The 21,246-nt window shown below is 38.2% G+C and overlaps 2 protein-coding genes across 2 annotated transcripts in view; both read right to left on the bottom strand.

The window, feature by feature from the left end:
- Positions 1-21: 21 nt before the first annotated feature.
- PDCD7 (programmed cell death 7) lies at positions 22-8,414 on the bottom strand. Its single transcript, XM_074294820.1, has 5 exons — positions 7,561-8,414; positions 6,546-6,684; positions 3,659-3,895; positions 3,028-3,115; positions 22-1,383 (listed from the first exon to the last, which is right to left on the bottom strand). The coding sequence occupies exons 1-5, from the start codon at positions 8,401-8,403 to the stop codon at positions 1,257-1,259; spliced, it is 1,434 nt and encodes a 477-aa protein (XP_074150921.1). The 5' UTR covers positions 8,404-8,414; the 3' UTR covers positions 22-1,256.
- A 438-nt stretch (positions 8,415-8,852) lies between these two features.
- Positions 8,853-21,246, bottom strand: part of CLPX (caseinolytic mitochondrial matrix peptidase chaperone subunit X) — a 48,101-nt gene continuing 35,707 nt past the window's right edge. Inside the window, exons 12-14 of the mRNA XM_074294818.1 lie at positions 14,804-14,896; positions 14,308-14,414; positions 8,853-10,663 (exon numbers count right to left, since the gene is read on the bottom strand). Of these exons, the coding sequence (XP_074150919.1) occupies positions 10,573-10,663; positions 14,308-14,414; positions 14,804-14,896 (291 nt within the window). The 3' untranslated portion in view covers positions 8,853-10,572. The remainder of the gene's footprint in view (positions 10,664-14,307; positions 14,415-14,803; positions 14,897-21,246) is intronic.

The raw sequence follows: 21,246 nt of genomic DNA, 5'->3' as shown, positions 1-21,246 counted from the left end.
AACTGAGAAAAGTCTTAATTTAAAAAATAGAATGATGTTTATTTGGCTTTATAAAAATATAAATTAATTTTAGACCATCTGGCATAAAGCATGTGTAAACTCTCATTTTACAGTACTGAATATCTGAAGAAAAACATTTCATTGATAAAAACAAATTTTACTCTGAAAATCTGTCCTCTCAGCCTATTCCATATATAGAGCTGCCTTAACAGTTCTCTATGGAACATAAGCAACATTTCAATAGATGTCTCACCTATAATTGATGAGCTAGCAAAAAGTAAACAATGTAAGATCTACTTTATAATATAGTTGTATATTTCCTCCAATGTATAACATTTTTAGGTTAGGAAGTCTGTGCCCAGGAGCAAACTAGTATCTTTATCGATGAAGATGCTGAACCTTGCAATCTCTATATTGAAATGTATTTACATTAGTTCTTTCAATTTGCAAAAGAGGCATGACTCTACAATTAAGGCAGATCCATACAATCTGTACAAAGAGGTATTCAATACCTTGTTCAAGTTCCCTGAAGAACAAAGCCCAGGTGAAAAGATCCAATATACAAAAGACATAGGTGACCTGTCCCCGGCTGGAACTAGCTGAGAAGCACCAATATGTTTTCTCTTATTTGAATACAAGTAGTATTCATTGATAATGAAGTTACAAAATTATAGTTGGGGAAGAGCTGGCAAGGAGGAGACTTAAGGATTGTTCTCACCAGGACTTTGATCTGTTTTTAAATATGCAGTCTTCATTCCAGCTAAGATTGTGTCATTTTTGCTTTATAAAGAAAGTACCAACCTAGGACTTATAACTTTAGATGAAGAGAATGAGAGATTTCACACTCACTCAGAACCCCCCATTTTCAGGAAAGATCAGCTGGTTTTCCCCCCCTGATCTTTGAGGAACGTCTAACAAAGCACACCTGGATTTTTTGTTTGTACATATAAACATACTCATACATATTGCATAAAGAGAAGTTACATTTGACCAACCCCCTCAAAATAAGGGCAAATTAAGTTTAAAAGTGCAACAACAAAAGACATTCTATACAGTAAGAGCACAATTTACATCTCTTCCTTCTTGCCCTTTATCCTTTCCTGAAGAACAGTATTAATTTATTGATTCAAAAGGTTCCTATAGCACAAAAATCTGCATCATGAAAATATAACTTTCACTCAGTGTTGCCAAAGAGAGCAGAGGTTCTGCCCTGACTTAGTTTGAAGAGAGACACAAGAGTGTTCCTGAGATCGTCTTCATTGATTTAGTCTGAGTGCGGATGCCCAGGTGTCACTGCTGGGGAGAGTAGGAATGATCCATCCTTGAGGGACCGAGGTTGCATCAGGATGATCGGCTGGTACCAAATATTGATCCCATTCATGCCTTTAGTCGAACAGTTCAGAACAAAAGTTTGCTTCAATTTATTTTAATATATTTTTGTTACAATATTATAGAACCTATATTGTACTAAAATGTAAAAGACTAAGTTTTTTAAATGTAAACAAAGAGGAAAACATTTTTTATTCATTATTTTTCATTTATAAATGCTATTAATTGATTAAACTCCTGACTAAAATATGGGAAGTTATTACTGAAGATTCAGAATTGTATACAACATAAATTTTTTTTGTCCTTCACCAGAATAAAGTAGATAACTCTCCCTAGTATGAGAAACACTATTTTCTTAGAGAATCACAAAACATAAGGAATGGAAAATATCTCTGAATGTTATCTACAATCCAACTCCATCATTTTATAGATCAAAACCCTGTGACCCAGGAAGGCTAAATGACTTGCCCTCAGTTATGTGGGGCAATAATAGAAAATAATAGAATCAGCAGAGACCTGCCTAAAGGATCCTGTCCTGCATGTCACAATGGAAACTCATTTCAGGGATGAGGAAAATGGATTCAGTGATTTGTCTGAGATCACACAGAGAGGACAGAGTAAAACTGCTTTCAGGTCTTAAGTTTCAAACAAAGACCTAAATTCAGAACAGATTTTGCAAGATTATTATCATCAGTCCCACAAAGAATCCTACCTCTTGTTTTGGCAAGTTTATTCTGCATGAGCATGAAGAATTGGAAAAACGATGCTTCAGATATGTATCATCTGAGGATCAGCATGATGAAAAGAAAGAATAACTTTCCTTTTTTTTTTTTTTTAGCAAATGTAATCCAAGACCCCAGTTACAAGAACAAGTGCCCAAATAAGGTCATGGTTCTTTATTCGACCAGAACTAGTATAGAGGCACCACATTTTAATTACAGGGATAAGCTGGAATACATTCAGAGTCAGGTCAGAGACCACCATGCCACAAGATGGACTGAAGAAACAAAGGTTGTCTAATTTAAAGAAGAAAAGATGCTGGGAATGTGGATGGAGAAAAATGGCAATGGTCATCTACTATTTTACAAGCCCACATGTGAAAGGGGGAGTAGATTTTTTAAAATTTTTATTTCCAGAAGGCAGGGCTTGAAGCACCAGACAGAAATCACAGAGGCAGATCTGGCTCGGTGTCAAAAAAAAAAACAACAACAAAAAACAACATAAAAAAAAACATAAAAAAAAAACCAACAAAAAACTTCTTAACATAGAGTTGTCCAAAAGTGGAATGGGCTGCTTTTGGGTGATGGGTTTCCCTTTACTGGAAGTCTCTGAGTGGAAGTTAGATGGTCTCTTGTCACATATATTACACAGGGGATTCCTGTTCAGAAATAGGTTCTATCAGATGGCTTGTAGGATACCTTCCACCTCTGAACACCTGTGATCAAAGTCAGAAGACCCAGGATTCTAGAGCAGGCTTTGCCACTAACTACCTATGTGGCTCAAGAAGAGTCAATTAAACCCCACTGGACCTATTTTGTTACCTATATATAATTAAAAAATTGGACCATATTATCTTTCAAGTCCTTTCTTAGCACTTAAGCCTTACTTGACAAATTAACAATTCTACTTTCACATTAGCAATTTATTTATTTAATGAAAAGGGAATTTATCATGATTACAAATAACTAATACTCTTACCTTATCTGAATGAGAGCTGGTAAGGAATGTTCTGCTTGTAGATAATACTGTCTAAAGGGCTGTAGGAGATGACTAAGTGGAAATTCATCTGAAAAAGAAAAGCCACACAGAACTACAACTTAGTATTTCTTCTTATTATTTTTTTTGGGGGGGGAGGCTGGGGTTAAATGACTTGCCTAGGGTTACACAGCTAGGAAATGTTAAGTGTCTGAGACCAGATTTGAACTCGAGTCCTCCTGAATTCAAGGCTGGTGCTGTATCCACTGCGCCACCTAGCTGCCCCAGTATTTCTTATTTTCACCTTAATTTATAAACCTGTTTAGTAAAGTACTTAAGTGTATTACTGTAATGATGTAACAGATTCTTGTATGGTTAATCATCTCATTCTAATTCTTATTATTTAAGAACCTGCAGAAACAAATAGCTTTCTACCAGCTTTTAAACTCAATTTCAGATTATGCACTATCAAATTTCTTCATCTTTTTTTATGTCCTAGATCCCTTTTGGCAATCAGGTGGAACCTGTTCAGAATAGTTTTGGTTTTTTAATTTATAATTGCTAAAATACTGTTTCAATTAGTCTCCTGAGACCTTTGAATTCCACCCATTTCCTTTACGGTCACAGAGCATACCTGGATCCCCAAATAATTTGGAATTAATTTCTTTTTTTTGATGTAAGATCTTCTCTTTTTCTTTTTTCTGTTTCCTTTCTAATTCTCTTTTTCTTTCTTCCTCTTGTTCTCCTTCCAACATAACTCGCAGGGCCCTTTCTTCAGCTTCATACAGTTCTGTGCGTTTTTTGATTAATTTTCTCAGTCTCTCTACATGATGTTCAAAAGCTTCATCTGCTGAGGCAGGAGGACAAACACCTACAAAGAAAGTGCCAAAGAACAATTTAGATATCTGTGTTTAAGATCAGATGATCTAAGAAGAAAAACCCATGACTTAAAAATCACTGTAAGATCCCAGCTACAATATGAAAATGTTTACAGTTTAACTATACCATCCCTCAAAGTTCTTGCCACCTAAATGTGGTACAAAACAAACATTGTGGAGAAGACTGATGGCATTCAGAGAAAAATCACAAAAGAAACCATAATTTTTAACAGAGATTTTTTTTGGGGGGGAGGCTGGGGTTAAGTGACTTGCCCAGGGTCACACAGCTAGGAAGTGTAAGTGTCTGAGAACTAAAAAAATTGCTCTTAAAGTAAATTATATATACCAAAAAGTACACATTAGACTACATGAGACATAGGGAATTCTAAATCTAACTCTAGAGCTAGGATAATGAAGAAGCAAGATTTCATGATCTTTAACATTTATTTCAAGAGGCAGCTAGGTGGCGCAGTGGATAGAGCACCAGCTCTGAGGTCAGGAGGACCTTAGTTCAAATCTGACCTCAGACACTTCCTGGCTGTGTGACCCTGGGCAAGTCACTTAACCCACACAAAAAAAAAACCATACTTATTTCAACTCTAAATTTTTGTTCTATGAGAAGACAATGAAAACTGCTGGGCTTTTCACCAAGACCACCTGAAGGTTGTAATCATGTCTATCTTCAGAAGAGATAGGGAATTAGAGCCTAAATGGGTTTACATCCTAGATAGGTGGTTATAAGGGACACACACAGCATCCTGCCTCCCCCCCCCCCCCCGCCCAAACTTTTATAAACCTATTTGTATTCATTTTAAACTACTAATCTGTTGTTTTATAATTTTCATTTTCATGCAAGGCTTCATCTGGGATTAATTCTTTCTACATTACATATATTATAATTGTTAGAGTGTGAGAGGCTGGAGAGATTTGGGAATGAATCTCGATTAACTGTGTGACTTCAGGTTAGTTAACTCTTTCTGAGCTTAATTAAGGACAATGTGGTGTCTACTAAGTAATATGTCCAGAATCACATTACTAGTTGGTTAGTGGGACATTCGGAATCAGAACTCAGGTGTTCAGATTCTTAATCACAGTAATAAAAGCAATTTATATATGATTTAAGGTATAATAATAACAGCTAACATTTATATAGACAAGCTAGCTGTGTTATGGATAGAGCACTGGGTCAGAAAGACTCATCTTCATGAATTCAAATTCAGCCTCAGTTACTAGCCGTGTGATCACTTAATCCTGTTTGCTTCAGTTTCATCATCTGTCAATTCAGACAAAAGAGAAAGAAATGACAAAACACTCCAGTGTCTGTCAAAAAAATCCCAAATGGGGTCATGAAGAGTCAGACCCAACAAAACAATTCAACAACAAAATATTTAGATAATTCTTAACTAAGTACAAAGTACTTAGCAAATGTGCTAAATGCTTTACAATCATGCCCCTTAATCCTCATCACAACCCCCTTTTTTTTTTTTACATTTTACAGATGAGGAAATGATGGCAAAGAATGAAAAAACAACTTGCCAAGAGTCCCACAACTGATAAGTATTTGAGGTGAGATTTAAACTGAGGGCTTCCTGACTCCAGGTTCAGCATTAAACAGTCCCTAGCTGTTCTCCCAATAACTCTGTGAAGTCTGTTTTACAGAAAAGACCTGAGACATATCGAACAAACGTCGGAGCCACGTTGGACTCAGTTCTTATCTACCTCCAACACATCATTTCTTAGTGAACCAAACCACTCAGCAGTTAACTAATGAGCAGTTGCCAGGGGCCAGAACACCATCAGTATGGGTGTTATAAAGCCAGAAAAATAGTTCTTGTCCTCAGGGACAGATAACACACAAGTAGACCCAAAATATATGCAATATAAATTACAAGGCAACTTAATTTGGGGGGCAGGAAGGAAGAATGCACTTGCAAAACCTCTGGACTCAAGAAAGGCCACACATAAGACATTGGGGGAGATGTAGATGCTCGGGGAACAATCTTTGCAAAGGTGTCGGTTGTTTATTCCTCAGTCCCAGAAGCCCAGGACAGCAGGGAAGTGAAGTCAGGCTATGCAAGTGAATTGGATTTAAGTGAGGGAGGGCTTGGCAAAGCCACCAACTTCACCCTCTCCTCCGGAAGCACCGCAGGCCAGTGGCCAGATACAGAACAGGACAGGAAATGGCCCTGGTCAGACCCTGGTCTTTTAAAGCTAAGGCTCTTACCAAGTCTCAGTCTGACTGAGGCAACACCCAATCAGTGATTAAGGTTAGGTAAGAAAAGGTAAGAAAAAAAGAGGGGAAAAACGGTAAGTCTGGCTTAGGAGTAATAGATAATAGTTAGAAAGGTAGAATGGAGCTAGCACTAAAGGATTTAAAATGCTGTCCCCAGAGGATCTTATATTAGATCCTAGATAAAGAACTAACATAATTTATGCAACAGGAAGTGAAAGGGTTATCAGACTGGAGATTATTTAAATCTTCCCCATCATTTTCTTAAGTCCAATTAACACAACAACAAATCAAAGGCCGGGGTGCAGAATTTGTTGATTTGCAGTGTAAATATTTTCACAGAAAATCTAAGTCCTCTGACTTGGGGAGCCAGTTGGCCCCAGCCCCGCCTGGATGGAGACATTACAGGTTACCTTTCCTAGCTGCAGCCTCTTTTCTCAGTTTCCTCAGCTTCTCTAAGGCTCGAAGAATATCTACCATTCTTTTGGTATCTGCTTGCTTCTTCCTCACTTCTGATAGAACTCCATCAGCAGCAACTTTGAGTTCTTGTTCCTGGTGGGAAAACACAGATTATCAAGCTCTATCTTCAAAGCCCATCTATAGTAAAGTAGTTGCCTACAAAAGTATAACTTTAAAGGTAGCAAAAGAATCTTCTTGCCCCACATTTTCTCCATTTAGTAAAACAGAACCTGAAATAGCATAGATAATAACTCTTTGGACTAGTGGGAGAAGACACCGATTATCAATTAGCACCACATACACCCTTTGAATTTATATTGCATGTCTTGTGTCTACTTATACACGTTTGCGTTGTCTGCCCTGGCCCAACGGGAAATGAGGGTAAGAGGATTCTAAGGTCCCTTCCAGCTCTGGGTTTATCTTCTTTTGAATTCGTGGCACTGAGGGCTTAGGCCTTTTGCCTGGGCGATGGTGGGAAGAAGGGACTGCACAGAAATGTTTGAAGAGCAGCCAGTGGCCGGTGCCCAGGCACCCGGGGAGCATAGGAACACTAAGAAATGGAGTGCAGGAAGCTCGGCTGGGCAGCAGACGGAGCACCGGCCTGGAGTTGGGAAGGTCCGCGCTCAAATCCAGACTCAAGACATTTATTTACTAGCTGTGGGATTCTGAGCAAGTCACTCAAGTTGTCTGCCTCAGTTTCTTCTTCTGAAAAATGGGGACAATAATAGATTATTTTGAGGATCAAATTTGATAAATCAAATCAAATGAGATCAGAACAAATGCGCCTGGCACGTGGGAAGCTATTTAGATGTTAATAATAATATGCTGCAGAGATGAGGACACGACTCTAGATCTTGCGCTGCATGTGGAGCTGTTTCTAATATTTATTCTAAAAGGGCAGTCGGGCTGGGGCCCAGAAGATGGAATCCCAGGCTCCGGGGGCGGGCCCTCGACGTGGTCCAGCCTTACCCGGGCCTTCTCCTCCACCTCCTGCACACACTTGTTCCTCCAGCGGTCGATCTCCTCCTCGCGCTCGGCCGCCCGGGCCTGGGCCGCTTCGCGCTCGGCCTCGCGCTCGCGGGCCCTCTCCCGGAGCCGCTGACGCCGCCGCCGGACGCGCTCCAGCTTCCTCCGCGCCGCGCCCACGTAGGCGGGCTGCTTCAGGAGCTCCAGGTCCCCGCGCAGCTGCTCCCGCAGCGGGGCCGCCTGTTGGTGTAGCCGTCCCCAGGCCTCGCCGTCGGCCTCGGCTTCTCGCAGGGCCCGGCACAGGCCGCGCAGCCGGCTCACCAAACGCAGGGCCCCGCGCAGCCGGCCCCGGAGCTCTCCGAGGCTGGGCCCCGGCGGGGCGGCCGCCGCCACCGCCCCGGAAGCCGGCGGGCCGTTTGCACGCCGTGGGGCTGCGAAGACGGCCTCCAGCCACTGGCGGTCCCGTTGGCGCTGGAGGGCCGTGTCCCCGAGCCCGTCGGGCGGCGGGGCCTCCGGCCAACGCTGGGCCCACGGAGGTGTTGGGGAGGGTGGCGGGAGCCGTTCCCCACCCTCGAGCCCCGGAAAAGGCCTACACTGGGGTGGAGGCGGCGGTGGCGGGATCGGGGGCGGCGGGATCGGGGGTGGTAGGAAGGGGCCCGCATTAGGGCCTGGGGTCCCCAGGAAGGGGCCCAGCCGCGGAGGTAGCGGTGGAGGCGGAAAGGCTTGGGGAGGGGGAGGCGGCCCAAAAGGAAGACATCGGAACGGAGCGGGAGGGGGAGGAGGGGGTGGCGGCGGTGGGACCGGGCAGACGGGGGCGAAGCGGCCGGGGAAAGGCGGCAGAGCCATGGAAGCGTTAGTCCTACCGCCCAATCGGGCCCGGAAGCAGCCTCCGAGACGGCTCCGGGAGGTTCCTAGGGAGACTCTTCAGGATATGACGTCAACCTAAAACTCCACCCTCTAGAGCCTGAGCGCCAATAAGAAAGAGCCTGTTTTCGCTTGGCCCCACCCCACAAACGCTGTCCTTTCGCCTCAGGTGCTGGGGAGTTCATCCTCCGGCCGGAGACTGCAGAAGAAAAGAGAAGCTTCCGAAGGCGAACTGTCCACGGCAGGAGTTTCCAGTGAATGCCTCGAGGCCCCGATTGGTTGGGCAGTAAAAGAACGTCCATATTTCTTTAAAGTACCCCAGACTTTTAAATCCTGGGCTGTTCCCTCCTGGGGCCCATCTCTCCCCTACACCCACCCCGTGGGGTGCTCGTGGGTGCTGGCTGCTTTATTTTACGGAGGACAAGATAACGTTCATTAATAGCTTCGTTTTATTCAAATGCCAAAACAAAGTTTCAAGGTACAAATTGTAGTTACACTGCATGTGTGTTTGATTTAAAAACATCGATCACAATGTTATAAACAACTTCCAAAACGAAATGAAAGTTGTTTTCTGTTGTCACTTATTGTCTCCCAGTCCATTTCTGGAGGATTAATTATCCTCAAAAGAATTAAAATCTACTTCGATTTTCCCCACACTACAAAAAGGAATAGTATACAATAAAAGGAAAGTAATGAATGAAGTTACACCACAGTATCAAGGGCTTCCTGAAAGTAACTTTAGCCATTACTGGGGAGACTAAGTAGGATTCTTGTTCCTGCTCGTTGCTACATAAACCTGACTTGGTGAATGTGCATCTCTGTACCTATCCCATTCATAGATAAATATTTCACAACTCTCCTATTATCTAAGTCATGTAAAGCCTTAATTAAGTCCTCTTCAGGACTTGTAATTAAACTTGTTAAGGGCTTAATGTTTTTTTCTTCCTGACAGTGCATGAGGAAAATCCTCATTTTTAGTAAGCAGGCTAAAGTTGAAAATAAATGTTTAAATCAGTATTAAATTGAATTTTTTAAAAAGTTGAACTAGATGAATAACAATCTGCAACCTTTTTGCAGGAAAGAAAAAAACTGAAAAGGTATCTGAAGATTTTGTTATTTAAAAAAAAATTTTTTTAAGTGGAAAATCCTTTACTATTTTCCTTATTTTTCTACTAAAGGACCATTTTTAAAAAAATCCTCCAAGAGTTTCAGTTTTGTTCCTCTTTGTTTTGCTGTAAGTCCAAATTAATGATGACCAAGAAAAAGATGTACAACAAATGAGAGCAAATAATTTAGAAGTCATTTTTGTATTAACAAATTCACTACTGATTATAGAAAAAATTTTCTTTGCTGTTATAATTTTATAAAGAAATAGGAGGTTGGACAAATATCCAGCACCAAAAAACTGATGCACACTTGCTTTTAGGTAACTGCACAATATTAAAAGTATTTTACTTAAATTTTAAATATACCTACATGCTATATTCCTCATTTGTTTTTCCTGTGAGAAATTTACTGAGATTCCAATTCCATCTGCTTTTCCACTGCACTGAAGTGCAACTCAAATGGCCAATAAATTAGACTGGCCAATAAGCAAATTGCATTTTATATTGGTGTCATGAATTAACAAAGCAGCCTAAGAACATAAAATCAAAATAATCTTGGACACTTTTCCATTACTAATGTGACCATTGGTGTATTTTTCTATTTCAAATGTGAATAAAAATCTGATCTCTTTAGGAAACAAATGTGGATGAAAAAAGTCGAACTAATGGGATATCAATATTCAGTGTTTAAGGAAATTTATTTTCCCATTTGTAGAGTAACATTATTGTAATTTCATTAGTTACTGGCAACACCTGCATTGCTTAATATAACTTCAGAATTTTGTTAAAGCATATTTTTAAAAACTGAACCAAAAAATGTACATTTTATTTTTGAACATTGTGCCACTGGAAGTCCACATAATGTCCACTGCATAAAATCAATGTGATGTTACAATAACATACATGATCTGATTCTTATCCTAAAGGCTTCTGACCATGTATAATATCCAGGATAGATCCAATGCCTTTAATGTCAGACTGTAAAGCCAGTTACGATCTTAAAACAAAAGGGAGAAATTTCTATGGGATAAAGGTTTAACAGTGTTTAACTGTTTGCAGCATCTGCTTGCCGAGGCCACCCTTCCTCTTCAACTCCAGAGTCATACTCCTCTTCATTTGAATCTTTAGTTGGAGCCCTATGATGAAAAGCAATCATTTTTAAACAATTGAAAAGTCTATGTATTTTTTCTAAATGAAAATAAAAGTAAATTCAAATCAGTATGTCAGTGTTTCGTAGCTGAAAAAACAACTAACAATTTATGAAACATTGCTCCCAACACTTTCAAAATTCTTAAGTATATTATGGCACCACTTAACTTCCATTAGGTTAATGAGTCCAGACTCTTAACAAGTGAATGCTAAACTGAAATGTTCATTTTTGATGTTCATCTCTGGCCTGAAACTAGTAGACGAGTTTCCAAATTGTGCTCTAGTTATTCTTTCTAATCCATTTTCCAGACAACTGCTTAAGAGCTACCCTAAAGCATGAGTCTGGCAATGTTAATTTATTCAAGAAGTGTTTGCTGCTGAGTATAAACTCTTTTATATGGTAATTAAAGCCCTCCCTAGTCTGTCTTCCAAGTTATTTTTCCAGACTAATTCCTTATTACTTCACCATTCCCCCTTCATTACAAACAAACTGGCCCACTTACAGATTCCCATACTTAATCCTTTATTCCTCTACTCTTGATCTTTGCATGGGCTCTCCTCACTTCTGCCTCTTGGAACCATGAGATGACTTCAAAAAACCTCTCCTACAGAGGCCCTAAACTCCTTAGATAGTAATACTCTTCCCTGAGAAAACACTTTATTTTTGTGTATATTTTGTATTATCTACGTATATGTTCCATCTCTCCAACTTCCAACCCAATAAAATGTAAGTAAATTCTGACATTTTTGTCTTTATATCTCTCCATTGCTTTCCACACACAAACTGCTTAAAAATGCTTGTTGAATGAATAGTGCAGATTGTCAACCAGGCTGTGCCACCTCAGCCTATGCAACTCTAATCCATAAACCACCTTTAAGTCCTTCACAAGGATCCACCCAAGGTGCCAGTGCTTTTTCTTTAGATCTCTCTACCCATGAAGAATATAGATTATCTTTTGCTCTACTTACGTGGCATTGCTGTATCAGATTTAAGAGGTGAAAGCAACTTTACAGAATACCTAATCCAACCCTTTGATTTTAAAATAAAAGGTCCTCTGAATCCAACTTGTTTATTAGCTCTACCACTCTGTGTGGCCAGCCCACCTCATTTTCTGATCAAATATCTTGATATGTTTGAGGCTGCTTTTTGGCAATATACTACAGCCTACTCACAACTCACCAGAACTCTTTCTATTGTTCTTTGAGTAAGCAAAGATTTTTAACTTTTTTTTTTTTTTTTTTTTTTTTTTTTTGCTGAGGCAATTGGGGTTAAGTGACTTGCCCAAGGCCACACAGCTAAGAAGTGTTAAGTGTCTGAAGTCACATTTGAACTCAGGTCTTCCTGACTTCAAAGCTGGTGCTCTATCCACTGTGCCACCTAGCTACCCTGACAATTTTAATTCTTTGGATACTACTATACTCCATGATTTGTAGCTATATGATATCCCAAGAAAAATACTAAAAAAGAAAGGCTTTGATTCATGAAGAAATTTGGAATCATTAAAAATTATTGTTCAAATTCCCCAATGCAACCCATATTGCTCTTTTTCTTCTATTCATTTCTGGGCTTTTCATCTATCCACAATTGTGGATAGATTGATATTGAATGAATCAATGGATATTGAACACAAATGTGTTCAAGATACACATTTTTCCCTCTCTCTCCTATGGGTTGTCCATCCAACTGCACATCCTAGATAGAAATTTTGATTACAGACCTCTTTAGGAGGTTATGCAATGTTTCCTTCAGTCATTACATGCAATCCATAAAAGAAGCATCCAGAGGCCTTCATTAACTATACAGAGCTTTTTTCCTTTGCAATCTACACTAGATATTCTTTATGACAATGGCAAATATTTCTTGCATGCATTTGTTTTCCTCTTGTATATCTGTCAATATTAATATATCTTAAGGAACCAATCCCTCAATACCATCAAAAAGGTGGTAGATTACCTACAGCATGGTCTCTGTATATATCTTTATTTGTATAGTTGTTTGCATATTGCCTCTCCTATTAGATCAGGTGTTCCTTGAGAGGAGGCAGCATTTTTTTGTGTGGACCTTTTCTTTTTATCTCCAACACTCAGCACAGTGCCTGCACCTTAAAAATTACTTGTTGACGGACTGTATACTTGACTTGGTCTGGTTTGCTTTTCCCATATTATTTTCTTTAATGACTTTGTTGTCTTCCATTTCATTTTTTAAATGCTTTCCCTTAAATGTGCATTAAGTCTCCTGCTACCCTTCTTGTAAACTTAAGTACAAAAAATCTGGAAGTTGTGAGAATAGAGAAGAATGTGAAAAATATCAAAGAAGTAGAAATAATAGGACTGATGATTAATCAGATATTGAGTATAAGGAAAAAGGCTAAAAACATAAAAAACCCAACACATTTTGGTTTCCAGTCTGGGTGACTAGTAGTGGTATCATATAACAGACATAGCAAAGCCAGCAGGAGAAACAACTTGAGGTCACTTAAGAGGCTGATGTATTGAATCGCAGGTTCTAATGGAACATTCATGTGGTAAATATATCCCGTAAAGATACTGGAAAGGTGAGTTTCAGGAGAAATATACTTAGTAGTATTAGTATTGAGATAGCACTATAAAGTATGAGGATGGATATCAATGCCAAGAGAGAGGAGAAAGAAAATCAAAGACAGAATGAGGAGGGATAGGAGAAAGAAGAACAAGGGAGACTGAGGAGCAACTAAAGGTCAAACTGCAGTACAGTTTTCCTGAAGTCAAAAAACATTAGAAAGTAAAAGGAGAAAAGAATGGCTGAAGAGACTGATTACTGTTGAAAACAGAGATAAAAGCTGGAATTAGCAATTAGAAATTAATGATGACTTCTGAGAGGACAGTCTCAGTAGAGTTGTTGCAGTAACATGAATCATTTTGGGGAAATTAGAGAATGAATGGGTGGTAACAAAGTAGAGCCAACGATTATAGCCTATTCTTTCAAGAAGTCTGGTGATAAAGAACAATGATAAGGCAGTTACTTAAGGAAATTTCACCTAGCCCCCAAGATAGTGGAAATATAATTGTTTTGCAAGAAGGTAGGTCAGGTGCCAGAGGAAACAAGAAAAATTGAAAATGCAAGAAAAAGAGAAAATTGAAACAGATCTCAGAAGAAAGCAGGATATACTATATAGGAAACAAGTGGAAGTATTTCTCCGATAAGGGTAAAGACTGTTGTCAATTCATATACACTACACAAACATTTCACATATAACCTTTATATCTGTTTTTTCTTTTAAGTTAAAAATAAAATCTTAGTCTTTTGTTACAGGTTCATAAATACTGCATTTAATAAATTATTTTTAAGAAAAATTCTTACATTTTAGGTCATGCATTAATAATAACAAAAGATTTTAATGCTATATTTATGTACACAGTAAAGCAATGGTCCTCAAACTTTCCTCACTGTCCCTCATACTGTTGGAGAGCCGGACTATAGTAAAAACAAAAACTCACACTGTCTCTGCCCCACAGCCCATTTGCCATAAACCAGCTGGCCGAATAAACATCCTCAGCAGGCCGCATCTGGCCCTTGGGCCCATAGTTTGAGAACCCCTGCACTAAGGCTTTGCTTCAAGTAATCAATTTGTTTTGGCATAATTTATATTACCTTATGTATCCTGGTTCCTTCTTTCCTTCTACAACTTCTTTGTCAACTTCCACACATACAATGTCAGAATTTGGTACTTCAAACATTGGTTCTAGTAACAGCTTTTCCTAAGGGAATAAGAAAAAGATTACATAGAAAAAAGTTCTAACAAATTCTTACACTTCATGTATAAACACTGAATGATCAAAATATCCAATGGACAAACTCATTTTTTTTCAGCACATAAAAATGTACCTCAGTAGGAGGTTACTCAGCTAGGTTTTCTCTCCTTAAGCATCTCACTTACATATTTACAGCTAAAGGCATTCCTTCTCTTTCCCTCTCTCTCTGAATTATCTCTTTCTAAACTAAATCTGTTTGATGTGCTGAATATTTGTGTGCATTGACTTCTGTGTAAAACGCATATACATATGCATGCATACACACATACACATTTTTTCTTTTGACAATCGAAAAGCAGAAACTATATAATTCTTGTAAGGCAACGCAAACTTACCATGATAGATCGAAGGCCTCTTGCACCAGTCTTCCTATCTAGTGCCAATCTAGCTATAGCCTTCAAAGCATCTTCGGTAACATTAAGTTCACACTACAAGAAAGAGATATATGATTAGATAATTTGATAAAGCTTTCGTAAGTGGCCACAGGATGCTTTACCCTTTAACCAATACTACCACCGCCCTAGTCCAGGCCTTTATTACCTTATGCCTGAACTACTGCAATAGCCTAAAACTGGTTTCTTTGCCTCCAGTCTCTCCTCCCTGCAATCCATCCTGCACACCATTTTGATCATGCCATTCCCCTCCTGAAAAATCTTCAATGGGTCCCCATTGCCTAGGAAATAAAGTACATACTCCTCAGCGGGCAGTCAAGGCTGTCTGTGATCTGGCCCACAAGCTACCTTTCTAGTCTCCTACTATTCTTCTACATACTCTAAGCTTTGACCAATCTTTATTCTCTGAACATACTTTCCTGCTTTGCTCAGATGCTTTTTCCTTATGAGAAAAACCATCTCCCCATCTATCAAATTTCTATCCATCATTCAATCTCCATTTCACATGTTCCTTCCATTAAAGCATTCTTTGATCATCCTCCCCAGAAGCAATTTCTCCTTTCTCTAAAATGGTACAGCAATTTTGATTGTACCACTCTTACAGTATTTGATACATATACCCACACAGTGGAATGACTGGCACAGAAGTATTCAATAAATGCTTTTTGATTTTCTTAAGCACATATGTATCCTAGGGTTAGGCCATATATGTATCCAACATATTAACACACAGGTTCTTACAAAAAAAAAAAAAAAAAAAAAAAAAGCAGGCATTAAAATAGTTGCTGAATGAAATAACAACCAGCATTTACACAGTGCTTCAAAGTTTTTGAGGAACTTTACAAATATTTCATTTTATCCTCACAAAAACTCTGAGAGATAGGTGCCATCAGAGAAACTGAGGTAGTACAGATTAAGTGACTTGCTCAGGATTTGGCCTTAATAAAATGTCTTGAGATTATACTCCAGGTCCAGCAACCTCACCACTGCATTTATTTGCAACATAAAAATTTTAATGTAGACCTCATGTACATTTAAGTACTGACTTTAGATATTATCTTATTATGATATAAACCCATATCGTTTAGAATCATTAAAAATGTACAAGCTTAAACAACCCAACAAAAAGGATCTCTAGTGTGGTCTGACAGAAATTTCTCTTTTCCAGGAACATTACAATTTGATATAAAACAAGATAACTAAAAAAACACAACTAACTATATTCTTATTACTCTATGAAAAAAAACAATTTGCCTTTGTCAATAACTTTATACTTTGAGTAGAGTCAGGCTGGACTAAAAGTAGAAAAAGTGAGTAGGGAGAAGAAATCCTCTTACATATCACTTCTTATAAATGTACATATTTTTACTGCCAGAAAATTTTATTCTCATGTAAGAGTACTATGCTGAGGGTTTGATGTCTCTGCTGCACTTCAAAGAAACAGGAGCATGGGTGGCTGTCATGACTCACTGAGAGCCTACAAAGGTCTCTTGTCTCAATACATGTGTACAGAGGCATGAAGATTCCAGAAAGGGAAAACATTTTTTACAAACTTGAAAATCACCCTAAGTGGTGAAATGTGGAACATACTAATCAGTTACAGGAAACCCAGTCAAAGAAAAAGGAGCTAACTGCATAAAATCTTATTTCATTTAGTCAAAGAAATATTTCAAATAATTCCAAATAGAAGACCAATTATCACCTCTGCAGTTTTTAGGAATGTAATTACAACTATGATTAGAAATTAAACACAAGGTATCATTTTATGCATCCTGGAAAAGGACTAAATTTTGTTAAAGTTCCATGTAGTAGGAGAGCCTAACTAAAGGAATTATCTAACCAATACTCTTATAAAGCCAGAGGCAATGGAGAGAGCAATGGGTCTGGTGTCAGGAGGTTCAAATGCAGCCTCAATACCAACTAGCTATGTGAGCCTGGGCAAGTCATCAACTTCTATTTGCCTCAGTTTCCTCATCTATAAAATGAGAAAAATAATACCTTCTTCACCAGGTTATTATGAGGATCAAATAAGATAATATTTGTAAAGAAAATGCTGAGATGCACAGTGCCTAGAATATAACAGGCACTATATAAATGCTTATTCCCTTTTCCTTTCCCCTTCCCCAACGAAACAAATATCATCCTTCTCTGTTTCCCAATCTAGATTAACTTAAGCAGGTTAATATCTATACTATAGCTATATATCTATATCTTATATCTATATATCTATATATTTAGATATATAGATATATAGATATATATATATATATAATCTAAATAAATCCTGAAATAGTTATATTCTGTACAATCTATGACATGCATTCTGAGACACTGTCCAATACACCTTGAAATCTATGAGAGAATTCGAATAAACAATTTGAAGCTTTATACAAAATTCATTTTCTCTCTGGATAAGCTCATTATAAACGGGTAAAGTCAAGATTAGATCTATCTCAACTTGGTTATAAAATACCTCCTAACTTGAAAATCCACACAAAAGGCCTAAACTAGTGAGCATGATGAATAAATACAAAACTATCAACACTACTGCAAAAATCTATAAAACCACATGCCTTGTTTGTGGGCCAGTTATATCAAGAATTTTTTTTCAAAGATCAAAATATCTTCTCTTGGATGTTATTTAACATTTGATCTAAGATATATTGAGCCTGGAATTAGGAAAACTCATTCATCTTCCTGAATTCAAAACTGGCCTCAGACATAAGCTGTGAGACTCTGGGCAAGTCACTTAACCCTGTTTGCTTCAGATCCTCATTTACTAAGATGAACCTGAGAAGAAAATGGCAAACCACTGTTAGAATTCTTACAAGATGCTAAGTCACTGGAATAGATAAGAGACAATAATTATCTAATTTAGCATGGTTGATCTGATCCTACAAGGAGATGTTATGGGCCAGAACTTGAGACAAGTTCTTAGAACTTGAGACATGTACTTAGTTCACACCTTTAAAGGAGTTCATACTTTTAAAGGAGTTAGCTCACTGGTTCACACATTAGACTTCATACCTTTAGAGAGCATATAAAAGGATAAGCCCACTCTCTGAAAGAAGATTGAGAGCCAGGATTCAGTAGGTGAGATTCACAAGTCTAAAGGAAAAGCTTGCTCATGGACTTCCAGGAGATTCAAGGCCAAAGAGGATTTTGGGAGATTCACAACTAGGATTGACTTCCGGAGGATTCACAAGGCAAAACCCCACAATCCCACACTCTCTGGGAGGAGTAGTCAGGAGTCATTCTAACTACCCCCAAGAAAATGATTACATTTTAGAGAAACAACATTACAAACCACTACAGTATCTTTGCTAAGAAAAATCCCAAATGAGGTCAGGCATAACCTAAATGGCTCAACAACAACAAAGACATCGAGTTTCGCCTTTAATGACCAGTATTAACTTCTTTGCCTTTAAATAAGTTACCAAAACTTAGGTCTTTCATAATATTCTTAAATTATATAGCCTCGTATACATAAAGAATACATGTATAATTTGGTTTACTGTTATAATATAAAAAAGGATCTAGAGGTAGAAAATAAATTTTACCAGAAAAAGGGAAAAATGGAGGTACTACATCTCACAGAGAGGCAAAGGAAACATATCTGAGGGAAAGAAGGAAGGGGGATGATCATAAGTGTGAATCTTACTCTCATCAGAATTGGTTCAGAGAAAACATATTTGGCTTATAAAGAAACTTCTCCCACCTCATTGAAAAGTGAGAGGGGAAAAGAGAAAAGGAAGGGAATAGGATAAATAGAAGGGAATACAGAAATTGATAGGGAAAGGTTTAAAGGGGAGGGACTCTAAGGGCCAGGGAGGGATCCTAAAGAGGTAGGGGTGCATGAGGCAAGTGGTGCTCATAAGTTTAATACTGGAGAGGAGGGTAAGGGAGAAAGAAAAAAGCATAATCTGGGGCTAACAAGATGGCAGGAAATACAAAATTAGCAATTTTAACCATAAATGTGAATGGGGTAAACTCCCCCATAAAGCAAAGATGGATAGCACACTGGATTAAAAGCCAGAATCCTACATATGTTGTTTATAGGAAACAGTTGAAGCAGGGCAATACATATAGAGTAAAGATAAAAGGCTGGAGCAGAATCTACTATGCTTCAGGTGAAGTCAAAAAAGCAGAGGTAGCCATCCTGATCTCAGATCAAGCAAAAACAAAAATTGATTTAATTAAGAGAGACAAGGAAACTACATTGTGCTAAAGGGCAGCATAGATAATGAAGCAATATCAATATTATAGTGAAGCCTCACTGATTCAGAATGACTAAAGGACAGTGTGAATTGTTAAAATTCAAGCTCTGCAATGCTTTTCAAGAAACATACTTTAAAAAAAATTTGTCCAGTAATAAACTTTACAAAAGGAAAGTCCCCAAGGGTGTTTTTACTGAATAGCTGTAACTTAATTGTAACATGCTTTAATTTTTAGTATAACAAATATATCTAACACAATGAAATATTTCTGAATTATATAATTACAGACTATCAAAAATGAGAAAACCCTCAAAGATTATCTGGTCCAACTAATATAAAAAGGGAAACAGGTTGACAGCAAAATTTGTCCCATAACCTATTTACTGCTTAATTTTTTTTTTTTAAATCACTGGACAATGGAGAATAAAAATGTAGTCCCAGTCCCTCTGAGAAATTGAATTTGTCCTAAAAGCTAAACTATATTTGAAGGCACTACTGAAGATTTTCCATGAAACCACCAGGAGATAAAACAATACTGCCCCGGTTATCTGTAATTCCGGCAGAGTTTTTCACAGCTAGGAACCTGCTCAGGACTAGATTCAAGACAAGATAGAGCTAATGAGGAACAAAGTGTACATGCCAAATGCAAAGTATTTTCCAAATGTTGCATCAAATCTCATCATTTTGATATGAGGCAAAGGAACTGTTTGGGCTAAGGTATCTGCCAATGCAAACGTCTAATCCAATCTCCTTGGTTGCTTCCTTAGTATGAGAATTTTAAAAAACATCCACAAAATAAAAATAACAACCCCTTTTGCATCCTTAGGAAGTGGGAACCTAATCAACTGGTTCTTCTGCTAATCTATGGCTAGCAAATTCACACCAAATTCTACTCCCTTCAACATATATATATGAGGTCTCCTTAAAAACTCTGGTCCCTAGTTCAACTTTTACTGTCATTATTGCATCTTTATTCTACCCTTGGATGCAAACAGGGATAATCATACTCTTGATCTGTTAGGATTACAGAGAGCGATCCGGCAGCTTCTGGAGACGACAGCTTGCTACATTGATCTCACTATTACCCATAACTATTCTGTTACCATGATCTGAATCTATTGAAATTACTCTTATATTGTCTTATTCTACATAAATCCTTAGTACTTATTTTAACCTACAGTCACTCTATTCCTTCCCGATCTTCCTAGCCTATAACCTCTGTTCTGGGTTCAGTGTCTCCCTTCAGTCTCAATTCTATATTATGCCTTATTCTTGAATCCCCCACCTCTTTGTGTACCATTACCCATGTGTTCCAGGAGTTACCAACCCTCAACCTTGTGTCATCCCCACATGCCTTCTATTTCTACCCATACCCACAGTTTGCTTAATGTTCCAGGGAGAACTATGATGATGAGGTCCTCAAAACATTTGTTATTTCATCTCAACTGGGCAATCCTCTTCTTCTATTACCATATTTTTCACAGCAGCTGTTCATTTTTTTCTTTCAGCAAAGTACTAAGTATTTAATTTATTTTGTTTGTTTTTGCTAAAGCAATTGGTGTTAAGTGACTTGCCCAGGGTCACACAGCTAGGAAGTATTAAGTGTCTGAACTCACATTTGAACTCAGGTCCTCCTGAATTCTGGGCTGGTGCTCTAATCACTGTGCCACCTAGATGTCCCTACTAAGTATTTTATTAGGAAAATACAACACATCTGCTGTGAATTCCCTCTTTTGTTTTCCTTTTTTTTTTTTTTAAATTCCTCTCCAGTTCAAAATATCTTTTTATCATCCCTTCTTTGTTCCAATCTCTGAAAGATGTGGCCCATATTGCCAAGACCTTCTACCCAAGGCCGTGGCCTTGGTTTATCATCTAGCATTCTACTTGAAGAGTTTATTTTTTAAACTATTCCCTCTTCTTCAGTCTTCTTTACTCTCTATAAACACACCCATGTTTCCTTCATCTTGAATGCTGTCCTATATCTCTTCTTCCTTCCACAAACTTACTTCTATTTTTTGACATTCTATTTACTTCTCAATCTCTTGCAATTTGGCTTCTGAATCCATCATTAGATTGAACCAGCTGTCCCTAAAGTTACCAATATTCTCTTAATTACTAAATCTAATGGTTTTTTTCCTCCATCTTCAACCTACTTGGGTTCTAGGTTTT

The sequence above is a fragment of the Sminthopsis crassicaudata genome, chromosome 2 (genome assembly GCF_048593235.1).
Source record: "Sminthopsis crassicaudata isolate SCR6 chromosome 2, ASM4859323v1, whole genome shotgun sequence".
Lineage (NCBI taxonomy): Eukaryota > Metazoa > Chordata > Mammalia > Dasyuromorphia > Dasyuridae > Sminthopsis > Sminthopsis crassicaudata.
The sequence above is the reverse complement of the archived record's forward strand: the minus strand, read 5'-3'. Positions and strand labels throughout refer to the sequence as shown.